The sequence below is a fragment of the Mesitornis unicolor genome, unplaced genomic scaffold (genome assembly GCF_000695765.1).
Source record: "Mesitornis unicolor isolate BGI_N332 unplaced genomic scaffold, ASM69576v1 scaffold21658, whole genome shotgun sequence".
Taxonomy (NCBI): domain Eukaryota; kingdom Metazoa; phylum Chordata; class Aves; order Mesitornithiformes; family Mesitornithidae; genus Mesitornis; species Mesitornis unicolor.
The window spans coordinates 19,942-40,922 of record NW_010204209.1 but is presented as its reverse complement, the minus strand read 5'-3'; the positions used below and the strand labels follow the sequence as shown (position 1 = coordinate 40,922).

General features: G+C 35.1%; 1 protein-coding gene across 1 annotated transcript; it reads right to left on the bottom strand.

Annotated features, from left to right (window-relative positions):
- Positions 1 to 341: 341 nt before the first annotated feature.
- Positions 342 to 20,362, bottom strand: DYNC2LI1 (dynein, cytoplasmic 2, light intermediate chain 1). The gene is made up of 12 exons (XM_010190992.1): positions 20,245 to 20,362; positions 18,964 to 18,998; positions 18,467 to 18,536; positions 17,436 to 17,524; positions 15,788 to 15,974; positions 13,226 to 13,294; positions 11,781 to 11,858; positions 10,132 to 10,208; positions 9,716 to 9,786; positions 9,155 to 9,252; positions 7,169 to 7,261; positions 342 to 692 (listed from the first exon to the last, which is right to left on the bottom strand). The coding sequence occupies exons 1-12, from the start codon at positions 20,260 to 20,262 to the stop codon at positions 627 to 629; spliced, it is 951 nt and encodes a 316-aa protein (XP_010189294.1). The 5' UTR covers positions 20,263 to 20,362; the 3' UTR covers positions 342 to 626.
- Between the last annotated feature and the right edge of the window lie 619 nt (positions 20,363 to 20,981).

Genomic DNA, 20,981 nt, shown 5'->3' with positions numbered 1-20,981 from the left:
GTACAGAAACACATTCATCTTCTCATGTTTATACCTGGATGTTTTCCATCTTCTCTGAAGACAGTGAATGGCTTCCTGCTACTGGTATTTCCATCTCACATCCAAATCAGCCATAATCAACAGTATTAAAGTTTTAAAGGACTTTTTGAATTTAATTTACTCACCCGTTGCTGTCAGTTTTTAACAGTGTATCAATGGTGCTCTGATTTTTTGTTTTGCTATTTTTTTTTTAACCGTTACCAATAAGCAGAGGGGTATAACTGCTAGTAAATCATGTTCCTAGAAGTCATGCGTAGAGCAGAAGTGTTCAAAAAGAAATCAAATAATGTGTTACAAAATAGGTAGAACTGATTAATGCCAGTCTTCATATTCAAACCCATCTCTGAACAATCTAGGATTCCTTTCTCCCCACTGCTTAAAACTGTCAGAACCAGGATGTACTTAAATTCGAACTGAATGGATAAACAACTATTTTTATTAAAAACAGTAACAGGAATGCTTAATAAATACTGATTTTGTAGTTTGCTATTCTATATTGTCAAGTGCAACAGATTACATTGCTAGTGTAATGTTAAAATTATGAAAGTTCTTTTGTAAATGTTAAGCTGAAGACAGATAGTCGTTCATCAATCAGGGTCAAAATCCATTTCTTTCCAGGATTTAGAGGCATTTCTTTTGTATTGTTCAAGTTCCTAAAACAGAAACATACATAGATATTAATCTGATCTCTTCATTACTAAAAGTGATGATACATACATTAGCCGCTCGAACATTTAAAGCATGTACAAACATTTTTCACTGTAGAAATAACGTATTATGTATTTTTATCTTTAACAAAATTATACTAAGTGAGCTGCAAATTTTGCCACATTTGCTCACATAGGGAGCTAGATTTTATTTATTTAGGTGTAGATACTCACTAGAGAAGAAGAAATTTTGTGTCTTTTGATAAACATTCAATTTGAGAAACCAGGCTCCCTAGGAATATACAGAAATGTTAACACTACATGTGTTTTAAAAACAAAAACCAGAATTACCCAGAGGAAACTACTGTTTCACACACACCAAGTCAGGGCCCTTACAGAAGCAAAATGGATTGGCAATTTCCTAACATTAGGGAAAAGAAACCAAAAGAACAAAGCCTTATTTCTTTTTTTCTGTTTTTTAGTACAGGACTGAAATGAACTTTTGTAAGCTTACACATCACCAGTGGTGGTAACTTCGAGAGCTACCAGCGGGCCTTAGAAATCCCTGCAGAGCACAGGCGTGTGCAGAAAGCAGAAATGTATTTTAGAGGGTGTTTAGGAACTCAACATAGCATAACCATTTCATCTACGGTATTGAATATTAGTGGAAATATTATTCATCATTGCTTGGGGGTTTTCAGGAAATGTATTACTCATGACAGACAATGATGCCATGCGTTTACTTTTGTTTTGGTTTTCAATTAGTAGTTAAAATATTCTTTCAGGTGTCATTGGTTAATAGATTGAAGAATTAGCACCTGAGTGTAAAAATAAAACAAAGCCCATGTGGTAATTAAAATTACTCATCTTCTAGGTAATAATTAGATTATTAAGAGCAAGGAGAGGCTCAAATTGTGGAGGTATAAATAAAGCAAAACAGGAAGGAAAGAGGAGGCAATCTACATCATGCTAATCTTTTGGTCAAAAGTGCTACTGGGAATTTTGAAGCCTATAACAAAAGGTTCTAGCAGTGTTACCAAACAACAGCTTCATCTTCTGAATTTTATGTATTGGCACATATGGTCAGGAATTATTTCTGAAGATTTTTTTTTTTCAGCAAAAATTTAATTTAGAAAGCACTGTGATGGCTTTTTGCCCATTTAAGAGTAAGAAGGCTTCCAATGTATTTGCAGGAAGATGATTCTCTACTGAGGTGACAGTTAGACCTAACCATCTACTGCTCGCAATGCCAACAACTGTCATCATATCCTCCTTGCACCAGAGGTGGAAATGAGCAGCCACCAGCGATTAGTAGAAATGTAGCAAAGACCCTGAAAAGCAGGCATGTGTTTCATGCGATTACTATTCTGATTTTAATGGAATGGACTTAGCAGGGTAAGGGAGGTTTCACTGCAGGTGTACAGACACTAGAAGGGACAAAAATAACAAAATTCACACCTGGTGAATTTAACAGAAATATTCATTCTCAGTCCAAAGCACAGAGGGAAGAAGAAAAGAAAGGGCAGAGCAACAAAGAAATCATAATCTAAAAACTGTATGGAAATAATAAATGGAATTTTCTCTCTCTCAGGAAATAATTTCAGCAGCTTTGTCAGCAGAGCAAAATTTTCAGAAAGCACTACAGGTTTGTGAGCAATAACAGGATTTTTAATTAGTGCATACTCTCCATAATTCTTGCAGGAGTCTAGCTCTACAGTCAAGTAACTCCTGGATGACTGACACAGAACATGTTGTGTCTAGTCTAAGCCTAGTAAGTTGCATTATTAAATACAGCTCTGGAACTACTGAACTGTGCCATCTCTGAGCCAGTCTTTACTCAGTATTTTCACTCCCTCATTATTAATGTAAAATAATGATGATCTTGGAACATGCTGAACGGTTGGAAACTTGCCAGCAGTTAGGAAGAGAAAGAATTACTGTGATATTTTAAGCAGCACATGTAACCTGATTTATGCTAAGTAAATAATTTCAACTCTTAACAACTTTCTCAAAGGCTGCGGGAAGGGGTAAAATTCGACAAGGAAGTTTTATGTATAAAGACAATGCTGCCTGGGGGTCATGTCTACAGGTGTTGCCTAAATAGTCTTACAGATTTACCATCTGACTGAACTGTTTCAAGAAAGAGGCAGGATAATTTAGCAGAATTTATTTTGCTGAAATTTTAGCTCACTAGAAAGCAATTCAAAACAATACAGAAATGCAAAGCATCAAAACCACAGCATATATTAAAACTGTATCGCTATTCCACTACATACAGAAGTACCGAACAAAATGAGAAATACTTATTTTGGAGACATAACTAGGTAAGGCTAGCATTTAAACAATGAGAAGTGAAAGAAAAAAAGGTGAGGGGGCTTAAATGGGATGATATTTACAAAAATAATCTTTAATAAATTAGTGATTCAGGAGGAAAAATGCTGTCAGGAAAGGACACTTCCTTAGTTTTCATGTAAAATAGAAAGTAAAATAAATGCCCATAAGTCAGAAATGTAATGGAAAAAATCTTTCAAATACAGCTGAAAGATCACTCCAGAGACCCTCCTGAAAAAGGGTACCTTCCTGCTTATAAAGTCTTATACTGCAAACATAAGCAGAATTCTGCAATACACTGTAACTGCACAATCGGATAAGAGATCCCCTCTCCAAACTGCAAGAAGATCCTAGGAAGGAATAAATCTGAAAGTACAAGTGTAGGGGCAGAGATTAATTTACAAAGAATTAACAATTGCCCTTTCAATATGCTCTGGGTGTTTTAAACATTGAGTGCTAGCAACTTGTCCTCGCTGTCTCAACACTGACAAAGTGGATTTTTACTTTTTTTTTTAAACCATAATGCTTCTGTATTTGTGTTTCTGTAAATTCTTCATCTGCCAAATGGGGAAGATCCCACCTCACCTCATAAAGGGATTGGGAAGAAAGACTTAACTGATGTTTATGAGGCACTGAGATAAGATAACATTACCACACATTCTCAGAGAGGAAAAAAAAATAATACTTTTGTGTTCATTGAAGTTTCTGAATGGCAGGTTGAGAAACAGGGTACACAAAGAATAAGGATGATGAAAAGAAACACTGAACAATTGAATTGAGACATCAGCAAACTGGTATATGATCATAGAATTAAAGACAATACTATAATGTCTACAAACAAGGAGGAAAAATTAAGATTGTGGGAAAAGCCTTAATTGTTGTGTTTCCTCAGTGCTGAGGGACTGACGTGACTTTCACTTTTTTCATGCAGTTTCTTACTGCAAGTGCCCTTAATCTGGAACACGGTGAAAATAACCAAGTACTGAAACAAGGATTAAAAATCTGAAGCACCTAAACTTCAGTAGGAAGACTGTGTGAAGAGTTAACAGCAAGGTACATGTTTAAGGCCTAATAAATATGCAAGATTGAACGTTTTTCTTGAATACTGAAAGCCCTCTAAAGAGCAGAAAATGCCAGTAATTCCCAGAGCCAATCTGCTAGTTAAGAAAAGCATCAGAAGTGTAAATTCCACAAAGGTCCCTGGTGCTGTATTCCATCTCTCAGAGCTTAAGTCCAAAGAATGAAAAAGCAGTCACCAATTGCACCAGCACTATTTGATACAAACCTCGTCACTGTATGTCTGTGTGGTAAGAAACAGGAAGAGAATTTTGAAAATACATAGTTGAGAAAGAGAGCTGCGCTGTGTCATAACCAAAGGCACAGTGATTAAGAGAGCCCCAGAGAGCTTTCCAGAGCAAAGAGGTCTGGAAATAGTGGTACATCTCATAGTTAACTCTGAAAATATGAAGGAGGCAAAATAGTCTGGTCTAAAATAAAATGCTCTCCTCACAGAATGCTGAGTTGGACTGCTCTGCAGCCAAAAAGTGGATCAGATAACTACAACCTGACAGCTTAGTACAGGAGAGTGAGCCAGGTACTTTCTGTATTTTTTTAAAAACTCTTTTCTAATTTTATACTCAAGAATTTAACCTCTTAGTCTGCTAGTTTACAAACCCTGGCTGCAGACAAACCCTTCAGCCAAGATTACAAAGTTGGAACTGATTAAATTAAACCACACTGAGCTATAAATCTATTACAGAATTACTACAATCTCTTACAGTCCTGACCAAGACTGAGTCAGACAGGGGCTATATTTTGTTTCTGTTGCTATGTCTTTGTATTTCTTTTTCCTTTAAAGCTTATCTTTGAGATAAACAGGCAAACTGGTTATCACCTAGAGTCCAAAGTAGCATATTAATTAACCAGAAGTAACTGAGAAAAATTATAACATGCACTTAAATGATTTTGAAATACACACTGTCATCGTACGAAACTTTCATTTTGCATTATGTCCCAGATTTCATTAGTAATGTGTTGCATATTAGATATGTTAATATACTGTTCCTCCTGCACAATAACCATGAGACTTTATGAAGAATGTCAGACTTATGATGCATTTAAAATGTTGCCTTAAAATAGGATTTTTGTGCCAATTTTCATGTAACTGGAAAATCCAAAGACGCTTCACGACTCACTGCAACTACAGAGTTCTTTTCTTTTAGATGTAGATTGCTATCTTGGTGCATTTCAAATTGAATTAAATTCTTGGAGTATAAAGCATTCTAATAATGTGCAAATAATCTTGTAATAATTGAACTTCACAATAGAGAAGTTTAGGAAATAGCTTGAGATAACGAAAGTAATTTTCTCTTTAATGCTCAAATTACTTGTAGAAGTCCAACTAAAAGAAGCTACACTGGTTTGCAGTGCCCTTGAACAGATAAAGATTCTAAAAGCCTGTCTCTTTTGTTTAAAAACAGAAAATTAATGACTTCCTGTGGGATTTAATCAATGCATACCAGTATTTTCTCTTGTATTATCTAAAAATAACAAACCTAGTACACCATGTAGTTATTTTGAGTTATAAAGTTATACTGAGTACAAGATTACATTATAAATTCCAAAAGCAGTGTGCTTTACAAATTTTAATGATTTCTAAGACTGCTCTTGATGTAACAGAAATTCAGAACTGATGCCTACGCTAACAGGATAGTACAGGTAACGTGCAAGTTCAAAGACTGCAGGGGATTCTTGAAATTGCTTTATTCTTTTACATTATTAGTGTATTTCTTTGGATCAGGTAACTACAGGTTTCCTACCTCGTGCAATCTAACTAAACTACAAAACTGTGATAGGGTTAATAATCTAATCCTTTGGCTTTCTTTTACAAGCATGCAAAACGATGAAATTTGCCACGGTATTTTAGGGTTAGTTGAGATGAACTGCAGTGCAATTCCACACAACTGCCTTTCATCTTAAGAGTGCAGGTCTGTAAAAGCACACAAGATCTAGGTGGGTACACGCTGTCATCTTAAAGCACTGTCAGAAAAACCTTTAACTGCAGCAACTTGGTCCACAGAGAAGTGAAATGGTGTACAAAGCGTCCACAAATAAGCTGTGAGAATAGAGTGGAAAGCTTCTCTGTCATTCTAGCAAAGAATTTTTTGTGTGTGAAACAAATGAAAATATATATATATATATTTATATATACTTACTCTGAAAACTCTCTATTTCATGAAAATCTCTATTCTATGAAATAGAGAGTTTTCAGAATAAGTATATGATACTTCTTCCAAACAAAGAAAAATACACAAGTCTTGGATGGATTTTATCAGACCTGTACCTGTGACACTGATGTAGACTGCATACAGTATTTCTGCTCATGTGATGTTATACACTGATATCTATAAGGCAGTGTTCTATCTTCATCTAGTTTGCCATATAATTTTTCTATTCATTTTTTCTATTAATTTTTTTCTATTTCTATTAATTCACCACAAATGTAGAGAAGTGCAGAAACACCTCAAAATTAGTAAGAAAAAATGTAAGACCCTTTCTCCACTAAAGGTCTGCCTGGGAACTCAGGGGTTAAGCCAAATATTGCTATGTGAAATAATTCCATTCGCTCTGTTTAAGATAAACCATACATAGCCTGCAAACTTGAGCCAGAAATGCAATTATCTCAGCACCTATCCAGTTTAAATAAAAAGTTTTGAAGGAAGAAGACAAAAATAAAAAGTAAACAACACCCACCCCAAACCTTGATACTGCTTCCTGTACTTCCTGCCAGGCAACACCCAAATGAGAATACAGGGTGCAGAAACGAAGAAATTACTGCCCAGAAAGCTTTGCAGCTTTGCTTCAATATTATTTTAGTGAAACTATTCTGGAAGAGAGCTAGAGGGAAAATTTGAATTATTAATTTCTAAAGAAATCACAGAGCCAAACCTTTAAGATTTAACAATGCTCTACCTGCTTAATGTGTACCAATGGGAAAAAAAAACAAACCCAAAAAGTACTAAGTTGAAAGCTAAAGTTGAAGTTATTTAAAGGCAAAAAGGGGTCTGCAAGTATATTCTACAATTAATTCAGCAATGCTGGTGGTTCTGGAATAACTGACTGTGAACAGCAACAGGAAAACAACCACACACCTGGTTTTTCTGAGCTCTCATCACATCAACTTCATACTCAGTGTACTGTAAATCCTGTGCAGGGTCCTTGGTATCTTTTAAATCGTGGCAGCTCTAAAAGAAGAAATTATAAACTTTATCATTTGAGTTTTTTTTCCTTCTGTTCTTTTAGCAATGCCAGTCCGTAGATCTAATGGAAGTATTTTGCTTTTAATACAAATGTATTAAAATCCTGCATTTATGTAAGAATTTTGTGCTATCGGGCACAGATTAGATAAAATATACTATATATTATCTTAGATTGGTAAAATGATGACAAAGGAATAGTGCAGTTAGATCTTAAAGGAAAGAAAATATTCTTATTTGGTAGTTGCTTATTATTCTCTCTGGCCCACAACATTAGGGTTAAGGTTGCTCTCACTAGAGCGTTTAGATACTCAAGACTATGATTCTGTTCCAGTTACCAGAATTGTTACATTAGTATCTGAGAAACTGATTACTATCTTTTCTCCAAACACCCGAAATTCCATTTACTAACCTTGAGGGAACTTTAATTCCAAAGAAGTAAATACACCAAAAGAAAGAAACACTACCAAATAATTTTTTAAAATGTTGTCCTTCAGATTTTTCCTTACTCATAACAAATGCAAAGTAGCAATAAGTCAATAGTACAAATCATGGAATAAAATAAAACAGAATTATATTTATTATGACATGAGGTGATGGAAAAAGAACTTTGCAATACATAAAAAACAGCTTTAAAGTATAAAGCATATTTTGGAACCAAAACTCAAGACTGGGAATATACTTGGCAAATCTTTAATTTGACTGATACCTTAGAACACTGATGGAGTTTGCAAGTTGAGAAATGTATTCAGTTTTCCAGCTGTTTCAGGCGGAGTTTGGGAGTTATGGCATGGGGGCATCAGGGAAGGTTTGTTTATTGTGTTTTAAAAGGCTATGAGCAAAAGTTACAGGAAAAATAACAGTCCTCTATAGTTTTTGAAAAGTAAAATTTTGTCTTTATCGTGTTGAGGCATACTGTTCTGAGAATGGAATCTCTGATCATTTCCTCTGGTCACCAACCACCTGAAATAATTTGTTGACTTCGATATGTAGCAGTGACATGGGTGGGAAAGGGTGAACTGAGACGACTCCTCACCAAGAATGGAGAGCCACGGACTGAAAACTAGAAAAAGCCCCAGTTGTGCACCATAATTTGAGGCACAGTTTCATAGCCCTAACTGACTTCTCCGCCTGCCCAGGTAAGCCACAGGGCAGGAGATGGACAGGGATAAAGAACTGTGATACAATTTAGTGCATGAGAAGAAAGCAGCAGCCTGCATTTACTCATGTCAAATAGAAAAGAATTTTGATTACAACAATAGCAATTACTTTGAAAAAAATCATTTGGGGGTTTGCCTCTTGGGACCAGAAATTTCTGAAATATGTACAAGATACATCACTACATAGGTGTCAAGGGATTGTAATTACCTTGCAAATTCAAACACTGTCCATAGCAAAATGACAGATTTTGACAAGGAACTCCTAACACACTCTCCTCATTCAAAGCCTCATGCCATGGGAGAAAAAGGATCAGTAGCCTGCTACAGCCAGGAAGAGCTCTCACCTTAGAACATCACTCTCATTTGGTTTAGGCACTGGGGGATAGGTCACCTTATAAAATTCCCAAAACATTGCGTGTAATTTGCCTCAATATAATGAAAGGAAATGATACAACTTTGAAAAAAACAGAGGATTACATCAGTATTTTCATTATTGCTAAATGTAGGAAAGATGACTGAAGATACAGAAGCTAACAATCAAAGCACCACTACACACAAATCTGTATCTTTTAAAAATGTATGAATTAAAGAGATTGGAAGAAACAGAACTGCTAAGTGAGACTGAAATTCCAGTGATTGGACTTGAAAGACAAAAAATAGTAGCGATATTAGTGCTATTTTAGGAGAAAACCAGCTGTGCAGCAGACATGTAAATACCTACCTTAGGAGGAAATGTTTTCTCAAATACTTTTTTCCACAGTTCCAATGGTGTGTTTGCACGCACCTTTCCAATATCACTGTCAGAGGCAGGTGGTGGTCCTAAGGATTACAGCACAGTACAAATTAATACAAGTATGTTGTCATAACAACATAAATTATCACAGCATTTAGCATAATGAGCCATCTAATTTAATATTTTCTCTTCTACAGTGACAAGCTGCAACAAGTTTGAAAAAAATATTAATCTCCTACCATGAAACAGGCTTAGCAGTACTGTATATTATATTTTCTTTTAAATCTAAGTAAGCTTGTTGGTACTTTACTATTTGAAGTAGTAGTCCTGATACTTTATTAAACTACCTAACAACACTGCAGAAGTAATTCTCAATAATATAAATACTGGATCATAATTTAAAACTTTCTGAGCCATTTCCTTCAATATTTTTTTTAAAACTGGTGCTGAAATGCTATAATTTAACTTTATTTTTTATTTGCTTAACATTTTTTTCTCACTTTCAAAAAGAATTAAGCAACAAATACAACGAACAGGAAATGTCCTAACCTATTTGGCTTAGTGAATCCAGGCCTGCTGGTATGAATAGCGGTTTGCTGTGATCCACTGATACAGACTTGCTAAACAGAAAAAAAAAAACATAAGGTGAGCATTTAGCAATCACCATAAAATTACATTCCTCTAGCCAAGACTAGACACTTACTGAGATTTGCATAGAAATACATGTAAATAAAAATCTACTCAGTTCTTGTGTTTCTAATTCATCAGTTTTGGGATCAAAACCAAGGAGTTATCACTGTCCTGTGCAGAAAGGCAGCTGAGACACAGGAGTAAAAGTACATCAACAAGAATCTTTCAGAGATCATAGTTTTTTAAAAAATAACATTTTGGTGATTAAAATATTTTTATTAAGTACTTTCAGACTCTGGGCAAGACATTTAATAGCTGGGCAATAACTACGTTACCTTCTATCATAGCCAAATGCCAAGTGATTAATAAGAACACGAGCTTTCAGCAGAAGAGCCTCAGATTTACTGGTAAACTAAATGAATCAGAAAACAAAATACACATTATGATCTTCCATCATAAAAATATTACATTATGTCATCTGCACAGATTATTTCAGATAAACGTTGGCTAATTCCTGACCTCAATAAATTTAGTATACATTCACTGAATTTACTAGAATAAAAATCCCACTCTCCCTTTTAAAAACCTGAATATATTTGTCTCTGAATATATAGATCAAAAAGATTAAATGAGTAACAGCACAAATAAAGATTAAAGGATAAATTTTAAAATATTGATTCACAGCTTTTGAAGCATGCACATTAAGAGACACAGATCTTTTGCCCAAGATTAATGAGTTATTAAAATTTTAAACTACATTAAAAACTATCCAGAACACCATAAATATCTAAAAATTAAATGAGTAACTGTAAAATTGTTCATACATCACAAAAGCAGCTTGATAGTGCCAGAACTGGCACAGATTTAACAGAAAGCAGCTCCCAGAATATGTTCTCAAACAGCGAACTTATTCCTGTCTGAGGGCTTTTGTATCCTAACAGATTGATGTCTTTGAGAAAGAAGTCAGATCCCGACTGTGGGAAATGAGGTTTCTCCCACTCGTTTCAATGGGAATTAGGATTTAGCAGCCAAAGAGTTTTAGGATTCTAGTTTTTAATTTTAATTACAATAATGCTTAAATACTTTAAAAAAGTTAAATCAAGACAGTTGTATTCTCAGTTAACAAAAGACAAATTCATGTGTCAGTACAAAAGCTGTACAGCTTTACATGGATGCAAAAGGGCTTGCTGTAATTATAAAAATTTAAAGCAAACATAAGTTGCTTGGTAATCAAAATAAGCCACTATTAAATATTATTTATAACATAAATTATGGCTGATACAGTTAGAACAATCTTCTGATGTAGAGAGAGCCCAAGAGGCAGCTTTTCTGGATTGTGAACCTGAACATGTATGTTTCTGCCTTTACTCAATCTGCCAAACTCAAAATCAATTTATGTACCCACAGAAATACTTCACTGACCTCATGATTGGCAGTTCCTACTCATTACTGTAAAAAAATCCCTGCCTTTATTTTTCAACACTGTAAGTGTGGTAATATGGTGTGCTTAACACTGCTGTTACATCCAAGGTCTCTCAAAGTTTTTAAATCTACTGAAGCCAGGTCACTAGACATAAATTCACGCTTCTGCCAAAAAGTCCAGTTCTCTAATTCTATCTAGGGCAATCAATTTTTCCTCATCCTCCTTTCTTGTAGCAAAAAAAAAATTGCCAGACTTGCAGTAAACTCAAGATGAGTTTAAAATAAAATAAAAAAACCTGAATTGGCTAAGAGATTATTATTTTAATATAGTTTTTGCTGATACTGGGAATTACGTCGTTTGTTTGTTCACAAGATATATCCATCCATCCCCTGCCAATACCTGTAACCTGTTTGACAGAATAGCTCATGAAGAAAGCTACTACAAAACAAATTAAATCTCATTTTCTGTAGGAGTTTTGAATTTCTGTTTTTTAAAATATTGCTTTGTAACACAAATATTGCTCATGTTCTCTGTTCTTAGGTAGAAAGTGAATATACACACCACTAATGATGCTCCATAATAATGTGCAACAAATCGAAGTGTCTTGCTTATTATTTTCCTCATTTCAGAGTCAAAGTCCTGAAAAAGTTGATATTGGAACATATACATAAGAAACAACATAAAAAAAATTACAGCAGAACTTCACAATTTTTTGTACAAACTGCAATGCACTCAAGCTACAGTATCTGAGGCTTTCAGCTGTCAGCGTAATTATATCTTAAGACAGAATCAGTAACAGCCTACTCTGAAAAGAAATGTCACAATTTCGCTTTGTTTCTTTTTTACAGAGGGAGCTTAATTCAGGTAATGTGTTAGTCCAGAAGAAGTTTCTTAATAGGGAATATGTATTCAGTTTTCAATTAATGTGTTTTATTTTGTTTTAAATTTTTAGAAGTGGAAATACTGCCTACTAGAAGAAGAAGGATTTTTACTTTTTGGGAAAATATTTAATTTCAGAAAAACTTTGGGTATATGCTAAGTTCTAATATCCACAAGATTTGAAAGATGCATAAAAATACCTTTTCATCAATGTTTCTTTAATATAAGATGATACAGATGGCCTTCTTCTCTGCATAAAGTTGGTAAAAACCTAGTCAAAATGAAGCCTGCAGGAGTCTGTCCAAAGACCCCAATGACTTATTCTGTGCTTATTACATGAGAGTCGCCGATTTTTAAAGTGGTTCAGCATAAAGCCTCAGTATGAAAGAAGGCCCAGTACCTTATTAAAGAATTAAGTAACTCTCAGAGTCAGTTAAGGATCTGTGCAGTCATATGCATCACTATGCAGTCATCCAGAGAAGCGCAGGCTGCCAGCACAGCAGCTGAAAATCAAACACTGTTCTAGATTCTCATGATCAAGTGCTGCTTGAAAACTGGGTATGCATTTGTTTGGATTTTCCGTGTCCTGGGAAAGAATCCAGCAGTATTATTACATTTCTTTCCTCTCCCCCCTAAAAGATGCAATTACTCACTTGTCTCTAAAAATATAAGAGGTACTTAAAACAAAAGTTGCAGACTGAAATGACAGTTTACTGTTTGTGCTGCTGCAGCTACCAAAAATCTGATCAACTGACATGAGAGATGCCCCTTTTTTACTGCCGTGCAGTTGCAGCTGCTGTCAGTAGGGAAGGGAACATGGAGCTGGACTTCTCTCATTATAAAAGAAAGTCATCAACATGATGTTTTCTTGCTTCCCTCCTTGGTCTCCAGCAACTTTTATCTCAAGACTTTCCAAGTATATCTCAAAAATCATCAGTTTGGGAGTGTTCTGTGAAGGAATGACAGTATGCCTTCTGTAATGCCACTGGATGGAAGGATTTTGTTTTGTGATAGAAGGCTGACTGGCCATGCTTTTGTTCAAATTATTTCTTTTACATTACTTAGAGTTTATTATATAGAATCTTTACCAGGAATCTTTTCATGACTAAAAAAAAATAATTACTTACATTAAAAATATCATATTTGCTTCCAATTATCACCAAGGGTATTGGAAAAGGGTCAACTAACTCATAATCCTATTAAACAGATATATAAGAGTTAAGCAGTGTAAACAAGTTGTAGAAGATTGCAACAGTTAGAACAACTGAAATGAGGTAAAATTCATGTACAGAAGACAAAGTCTGTTCTTTCAAAACCTTATGTTAGAGGAATAAATTTTAATGCAATATCCTTATTCTACAGTTTACTCATTTTCTTCATAAATGGTTAGGAAATAATCCCTCTGAGCAGTGAGAACACTTATTGACAATAAAAGGGCTCTGGCATTATATACTCCAGCTCCGACATTAGATGGGAAGGGAAAGGGGAAAAAAACCTCATAAATTCACAGAACAACTGTCAGTTCAGATTAGTAGAACTGGTGCTCTGACATATTTCCCCCTCCTTGCATCACATCCGTAATAATATAGACAAAAGCTCAAGAAAAAAATTTGCTTGTGTCACACATTTGTCTTTTTCACACACTCTTTTCCAAACTCTCTTAAAAATATTTAATGTGATTTTCAAATGTTTGATATGAGCAGAAAGAGGAAAATGTCACCTAACAATCATGTAAATGCAAATCAATAGCAATGGAACAAAATGGCTCCGAGGATGTAGAAGATGTAACTGTTAAATGGATAACCTCTGATAAAAGTTTTAGTAAATAGATTACAACAAATCTCAAGTTATCTGCAAGGTTTTCCCATAGTCTACATGGAATGAGACTGTCCCCTCCAGTGTTCACACAGTGATTTAGTCAAGCTGCTTTTGTTGCAGCAGAGTGGAAAAGAGAGGTGTTGTAGCAGAGGTTGATGTAACTTCTCCCTTCTAATGCCAGTTATTTCACATATGGGTTAAATGACAGTCAGGGTATTAGCAAGAAACTGCAAACACTGAAAATCGTCCACTTTGAGAAGAAAAATGAATGGCTTCACTCATACACTGTAAAGGCAAAAGCTTTGGGCAAAATTATCATAACTTAAAACTGTGTGTATAGAACTGAAAAATAATAGTGTTAGTTTCTTAACTAAGAAAAAAAATAATTTGGGATAACATCAGAAACATTTAAAGTGGCATAATGAACCCTATTCATCTCTTGACTATGGATTTAAGTTTTGACTATGGACTAGTTTAGGTGCATCCAGGCTTTTTAATCAAGGTCTGCACTTGATATATTCACGCTTTAGCATCATAATAGCCAGTAATCCTTTATCCAGACTAGTGGAATATACCTAATCCTTAAAAAAAACCCCTCCAAGAACCTCAACAATTCCTGTTCATCATAAAAACATGGTAACTATAAAAATGCAAATAAAAATCTCAATAAACTGTCATTTATTTTTTTTATTATAAAAGACAGTATTTCTTCTCACAAAACTGTCAGAATTTTTTTCTTGAAAAATTGTGAAAGTTTAAAGAGAACCCAGAATAATATAGCAATTTGTTTGCATCCTTTCTGGTTTTGATAATGAAGGCTGAATAGAAATTCTAGTTTAGAAGGTATAATGTTGTTCCCTACTAGGCAAGTACAACAGCTCTTCTTCACAATGAATGGCGTTACTCTTTTTACTTATTGTAAAAAGGTTGTGGTTTTCTGACACGTAAGCCCCTGTATGTAAACTTGTCCCTGCGGTCATGATTTGTTGCCAAGTGTGCATGTAGGCATTTTCTTTTTGTGAACTACTTTCTCTAAAAAGTAAAAGCCAAAATCATAATCGTGCAGATCTCAAACCCTATAGTCTAAATCTACTGAGCGTTGCATATATTGCTTTCTCAAAAATTCTAAAAGTTACTTTTCAATTATCGAGCTATATAAGCATTTGCTGTATTGCAGCATTTTATAGCAGTTACAGTAACTAGATTTATGTGCCAAGTCTTTGAATTGTTGAATACTTATTTGTGCATTATATACACACAACATTTGCAGAGGTTTAATGCACAATGACTTTTCATTTCTATTGCGCATAATCTATTTAGCTTTTGCAGAGATTTAGTTAGCAATTATGTTTAAAGGACTGATGTTAACATTTCTGAAACTTTATAATTTAATTAGTTGTCAGATTATCAAAAGGCATTGAGTTTGTGATAGACATTTAAATAAATGCAAAGTATATAGTCATGTTGATGGCTGTTATAACTATATTCTTTGCTTAAATTTGTACCTTCAGCTAGTCTCTTGCTAGATGACTTTTGTACATTCTAGTTTTCATCTTCATTTTAAAAAGATGAGAGGGGGAAAAAAAAGCTAACTGCTACTCTAAAACTATTTCTTTTGATTGGTGTAACATGCCATAACAATCACATTAGATATCTAACAAAAAGATATAAGAAACCTTCTTTCCTTGTTTCTGCTCTTATTGAATTTTTGTTAAATTGCTATAATTTTCTAGTGAACAGGTTCATCTACATCAAATGGATTTTCAGTCATGCATAAAAATCTAAAAGAGTTGTTTATGATTTTCAAAAGCATTATCTTTTAACTGCATAAAGGCCTGTGACATCTGGAGAAAATATTAGAAGTAACTTACTGGATGATCCCTCTGCAGATTGTTCCGCATCCTCTGTTTAATTTCAGCAGCTACTTCAGGATTTGTCTTTTCTAGTTTGGTTAAAATTTTGTTCACGTGGTTTCTGGTGACCTGCAGAAGTTGCTCCATAGTATTCCAGAGTTCATTAGGTTTGGACAAATCCAACACAAGAACTACAGCAAATGACCTATTAAAAAAGGAATTATTTGGTCAAACCTTTAGTGCATGAGACAGAGTATATTTTCATATACAGCCATACCTGTAGAACAGATGGTGAAAGCAACAAACGTGAAAATACCAATGCTAAGATAGCATTAAATGTGACAACAAAGGGTGGTGGCTTTTAAGGATACTCTGAGCTCTGAAAAAACCTTTCCAGTGTCTCTTGTTCAGAACTATTCCTTTGGCAACTTTCCATCAGAGGTTTTGGTGGACTGTATATATCAAACTTTGTTTCTGGATACTTTGTGTCAAAGCAGTAAAATATACAAATATCTGGAGCTCACTTAGCTCCTTCTTCCTGTATGACTGGGCACTTCTACCATCATGTATCCCTGCCATCTCAAAACTCTGCAGTCCTAGATGAAACAATGTTATCAAATGGTTAGGATCTTTCTTAAACCAGGACATAATGTATTAGAAAGTTCTATACTTTCATTATTCTTTTGTAATATGAAGTGGAAAATAAACGGTTAAGAGCAATATTCTATGTGATGGAGTGTGCTAATTAGCTGGAACCTCAAATGAGCGTATGAGAGAAAGATAAACAGAAGTCATTAAAGTACTTAAGACATACTTAGCAATTACCAGGCTTTTAAAGGTGGATTATGGTAAGAAATGTTTTACATATAAAGTCCTCTCCTTCCGAAACCTTGCCTCCCAAAACTGCATTAAAGTGCAACTGTATAGATGAACCTCACAAATGCAGTCATTTGGCTGGATGCACTCATTCTTTCAAATTCCATGCTGACTTGAGAAAGGGGATTCCAGACCAGAGTGGTATTAGAAAGACTACAAGGCAAAGCAAATGTTCAATTTCACTTTAAAGTGCTGGAAGAGGAAATCTGGTGAAAGGTCTCTTGGTGAAACTAGATATAGTTCATCAAGCTTTTAAATAAGCAAATTGCTTGGCTACAGACAGATGAGAAAACCAGCAAGAAGTATGATATTCTCATCAGATGGTCACTTCCCAAAAATCCAGAGATTTTATTTTTCCACAATTTTTTGCCTTCTTTTCCACCCTAAAATACCGTCCCTCACAGAGATAGCATCTACGTTTGCATACAGAAGTAGGAAGTCCTATTTTATTTTTTGTAAGCCTCAAAGTTGCTGCTTCTGTTCTTTCACAGAACAGAGATACTACATCTTCCCTTTTTCTGTATCTCTTGTTCTATCTGCTTAAGGGCAGCTCATTTCATGTTATTGCTTTCTCTTGTTGTTGGAGATTGCCAAGTACTTGGGTTATTAGGAGAGAATCATCTAAATGTACATCAGAGTATCAGTGTTATTATCATGAATTTTAGAAAAATTAATAAAGGTTCTATCTTATCTTATTTTGAAAGAGTTTTCCACAGTGAAAAGTCTAGAGATTTACTTATGTTTGAATGAAAGCTGAAATTACTTTGGATTTGTAATATTAATCACTTACCTTATGTTGTTGATAGTGATCGGTATTCGAATCAGTTCCATTAATGAGGTTCCACCACCCAGTTCCCAAAAATGAGCTATATCTTTCGGCTGTAAAGAAGTTGCTTTATATTAGAAACGTGCGCTTCCATGCAACACCAAGAGAAGATCTCCATATGAGATCATATGGAGTATGATAAACAGGCAAGTGATTCGGAACAAGAGCATATATTATTTCACTAGTATGTTCTAAAAAGCAAAACCAATCAAAAAAAACCCCACAAACCTATGTTCAAGAAATATACAACACTTACAAAAGACTCCTGGCATGCCTATGACTGTCCTGACAAATGATTACAGTAAAGCAAAAAAGTCAGGCAGCAGCATGACTAATGACAAGCATTAAAAAATTGGGTTCTCTTCCCTTTCTTTTTGTTGGTTTTTTGCAGCTCAAGTTTAAGGATTTTTGAGAAGTTTGCAGCTGGAAAAGTAATGAATCTCTACCTTCACATTTAGTTTCTGGGAAAAGTTTTAAGTGATTTTCATCCTTCAGACAGATTTTCCACTCCCTGCTTCAGTAATAGGAACAGCAGCAATTACCTGCAGCGATTGTTATCGCTGCTGGGCAGTGCTGTGCTACGAGGGGAATAGGTTCAGTGTTTCTGATAACATATGCAGCACAAAACTTAGTCATATGGACACAACACCCAAAATGTTAATTTTAACTTAGCTTCCTCTAAGATGACTGCTTCTCTCATAAAAATGATTGTAAAGTAACTTCATTGGTTTGTACTAATTTTGCATTTTAAAAACAAAGTTAAAGGCACACTTTGGTCCCTTATCTTCTGCGTTCTAGTGAGAGGGAAAGACGTATTACAGATTAAAATACAAAATTATGCTAGCTAATTTTAATAAAATTATATTCAAAAAACCCTTTTTGTTTCACAAATAATAAGCTAAAAACCCTAAAGTTCTTATTCATAAAAATAAAACACATATATTCTAGATATATATGAAAAAAGACATAGTAAAGTATGCTTTCCAGATACTCACTGTATTTTGTCTCCTTGTCCTTCTTCCAAAAGTGTATTCTAAAGCTAATGTTGGCTTTGGAATCTCCTCCCTATGCAAGGAAAAATAACTTCATTTTGTCAAGATCCTCTACATAAAGAAAGTTAATTCTACTGCTAATATTTATCAGTCATTTCAGGATTTGGCTTAGAAACATCAGTACAGAGAAGACAGCAGTTCTCAGTTGCTGAAGACAGGAGAAGTAGCAGCACCAACCTGCACAGATGGCATTTAAGCTCTCTAATACTGGAGGAGAAGGACTGAAGGGGTCAGATGACAGGTAGTAATGAAGGGAAATAAGTTTATCCATAAGTGATCAACTGGTCACAGGAGACATACATATACATATGTTATTGATGATCACACAACATTTATTATTGTTTGTTAATCATTACATTGTTTATTATTGTTCTTATATAATTATACATTGTTAATTTATGTAAAATTCTAATCCACAGCTGAAAAAACTCAACACATACCTCTCAAGACACCTCAGTATAATAGTGGTCTTTCCCTGGAAATAAAAACCAAAGAACCCTACTAAAGCGTCATTAAAACAAAAAAGTCGTATCAGTAAATGAAACTCACAGATTTAACATTCCAGTAAAAAAGGCACCATAAAAGTGTAAACTCATGTAATTGTTTGTAGCCTTATAGTGGAAACTTAACTGCCAACTTTCTGTCAGAATCAAGTTACACTACCATTATTATAATTATAAACTGTAACAGATGACAAATACAGTAATATAGTGTGCTTAAAATTAGACATTAGTGATAAGCCTAGCCAACTCCGTTAACCATTTTTAATTATTTATTAACATTTGTTTATTTAATGTTTGGTTTCCACTGGAATTAAATTATTATTGATGAGAGGAAATAAAAAGAATTCTTAAAATACAAATAAAAATACAGAAAAAGAGGTCTTTACACTGTTGAAATTCAGACAGTGAGTACCACGCACACTGAGGTGGCTAGCACTTCTACAGTTTACTCCTGTGTCCTTTCCTATCTCAAAAATCAGTGAATTTCAGGTAAGTCTGAGATCAGGTAAACTCACTGTATTATCTCTGGAAAAAGTACTTTTAAAATTGCTGATCAGAGGTTGTACATGTACCAATCTTTCTAAAATAAAAACTGTATTCTTAAAAATATGACTCACTTTGTCAAAACGGCAAGTATTTCCTTATTTAATTTTCAAATAAATGCTAACAAAAGAAAAATACGAAGTTATGAATGACCCACCATAGGGGACAGTAAGGTAAAACAACTTCAGACATGCAGAATTGTGAGCTTGCAATCACTGACAGCACATGTTCAAATCTGACTGACATAGATACAGACACAATTCATAGCAGGATGCCAAGGCCTCTATTTACAACAAAACTGGTATCAATGCACTTCAATTGGACTGTTACCAGTTAAACCTTTGTAAGGGGAAACCTGACAAGTCAAACAATTAAAGAGGGTAGCATTATTTCTGGCAGTTACTTTAAAAAATATTAATGAAGCCAAACTGCAAAGAATTAGGACATCATCAATAACAACAGTTGAAGTTTTGACTCTCCAAACCATAAACGTGAACTTCTGAGCTGTAATAATGTCTGACTGGTCCACACTCTGTGGAATGCCTGATCTCTGCAGAATCAGAACACAAGATATTTTGTCTTCAGAAGAATTATGTGGGCCACATACTTATCAGGTATTTTCCCCGACACAAACTAGGTTCACAGAAAGCACAGAATCATACAGTATTTAGTTACCCCATGTTTATTTCCCATAAATAATATTGATTTTTCCCAAACTTCCACATGCTTGCCATCATCGTCAGGGTTCTCTCTCTTCTCCACTTCAGCTACAGCCAGATCCCATAAAGTATCACTTGGGAAAAAACAAATAAGAGTGTCATTAAACAATGGACCCTACACCGTAATTCCTGAAAATATCTAAATGGATAAATAAAGGGTATTGCCGTTTCTTACTATCTATTATTATTGTTATTTCACATCACATGCCTTCTGGTTGTCGAAGTATTTCTTTTAACAAAACCCGGTTAAGTAAAATTCCTCAGGTAACCCCCACAGGCATTTGCGACGTAGGCCGAGTGATTACCAGCTGTGTGATGAGAAGCTTTGTTTTGAGGGCGTTTGCGACACCTTTAAACGCTTTTCCAACAACTAAGGCTTCCCACGGCACCGTGCAGGGCGGGCTGGCAGCTTCGGGAGTCAGGAGCTGCCGGATGCCGACACCGGAGGAGCCGGTGACAGGTCAGGGGCTTCAGGACCTGTCCTCGGTGTACCGGTGCTAGAGGCAACGAGGGCTTCCACTTCTCAGAATCCCCCATGGCTACCTGCGGGGCGGCGGGGGTGCGTTAGCCCTCCGGCTCCTTGCACCAAAGGCCAGGCGTGCCTCATCCCGCCCCCGGCCCACTCGCTTTTAGGAGCAGAGGCCGAAACGGCCCCTTTTACACCTCCCTCCCTCCTCCAGGCTGTCCTCTTCG

Bases quoted from the DNA above. Each gene is read 5' to 3' on its own strand.
- DYNC2LI1 (XM_010190992.1), bottom strand. The intron at 15,975-17,435 runs GTAAGTGATTAA...CTTTTTTAATAG, and splicing joins ATCACTATCAACAACATAAG to GTCATTTGCTGTAGTTCTTG. The intron at 13,295-15,787 runs GTAAGTTACTTC...TCTGTTTAATAG, and splicing joins ATCTGCAGAGGGATCATCCA to GATTATGAGTTAGTTGACCC.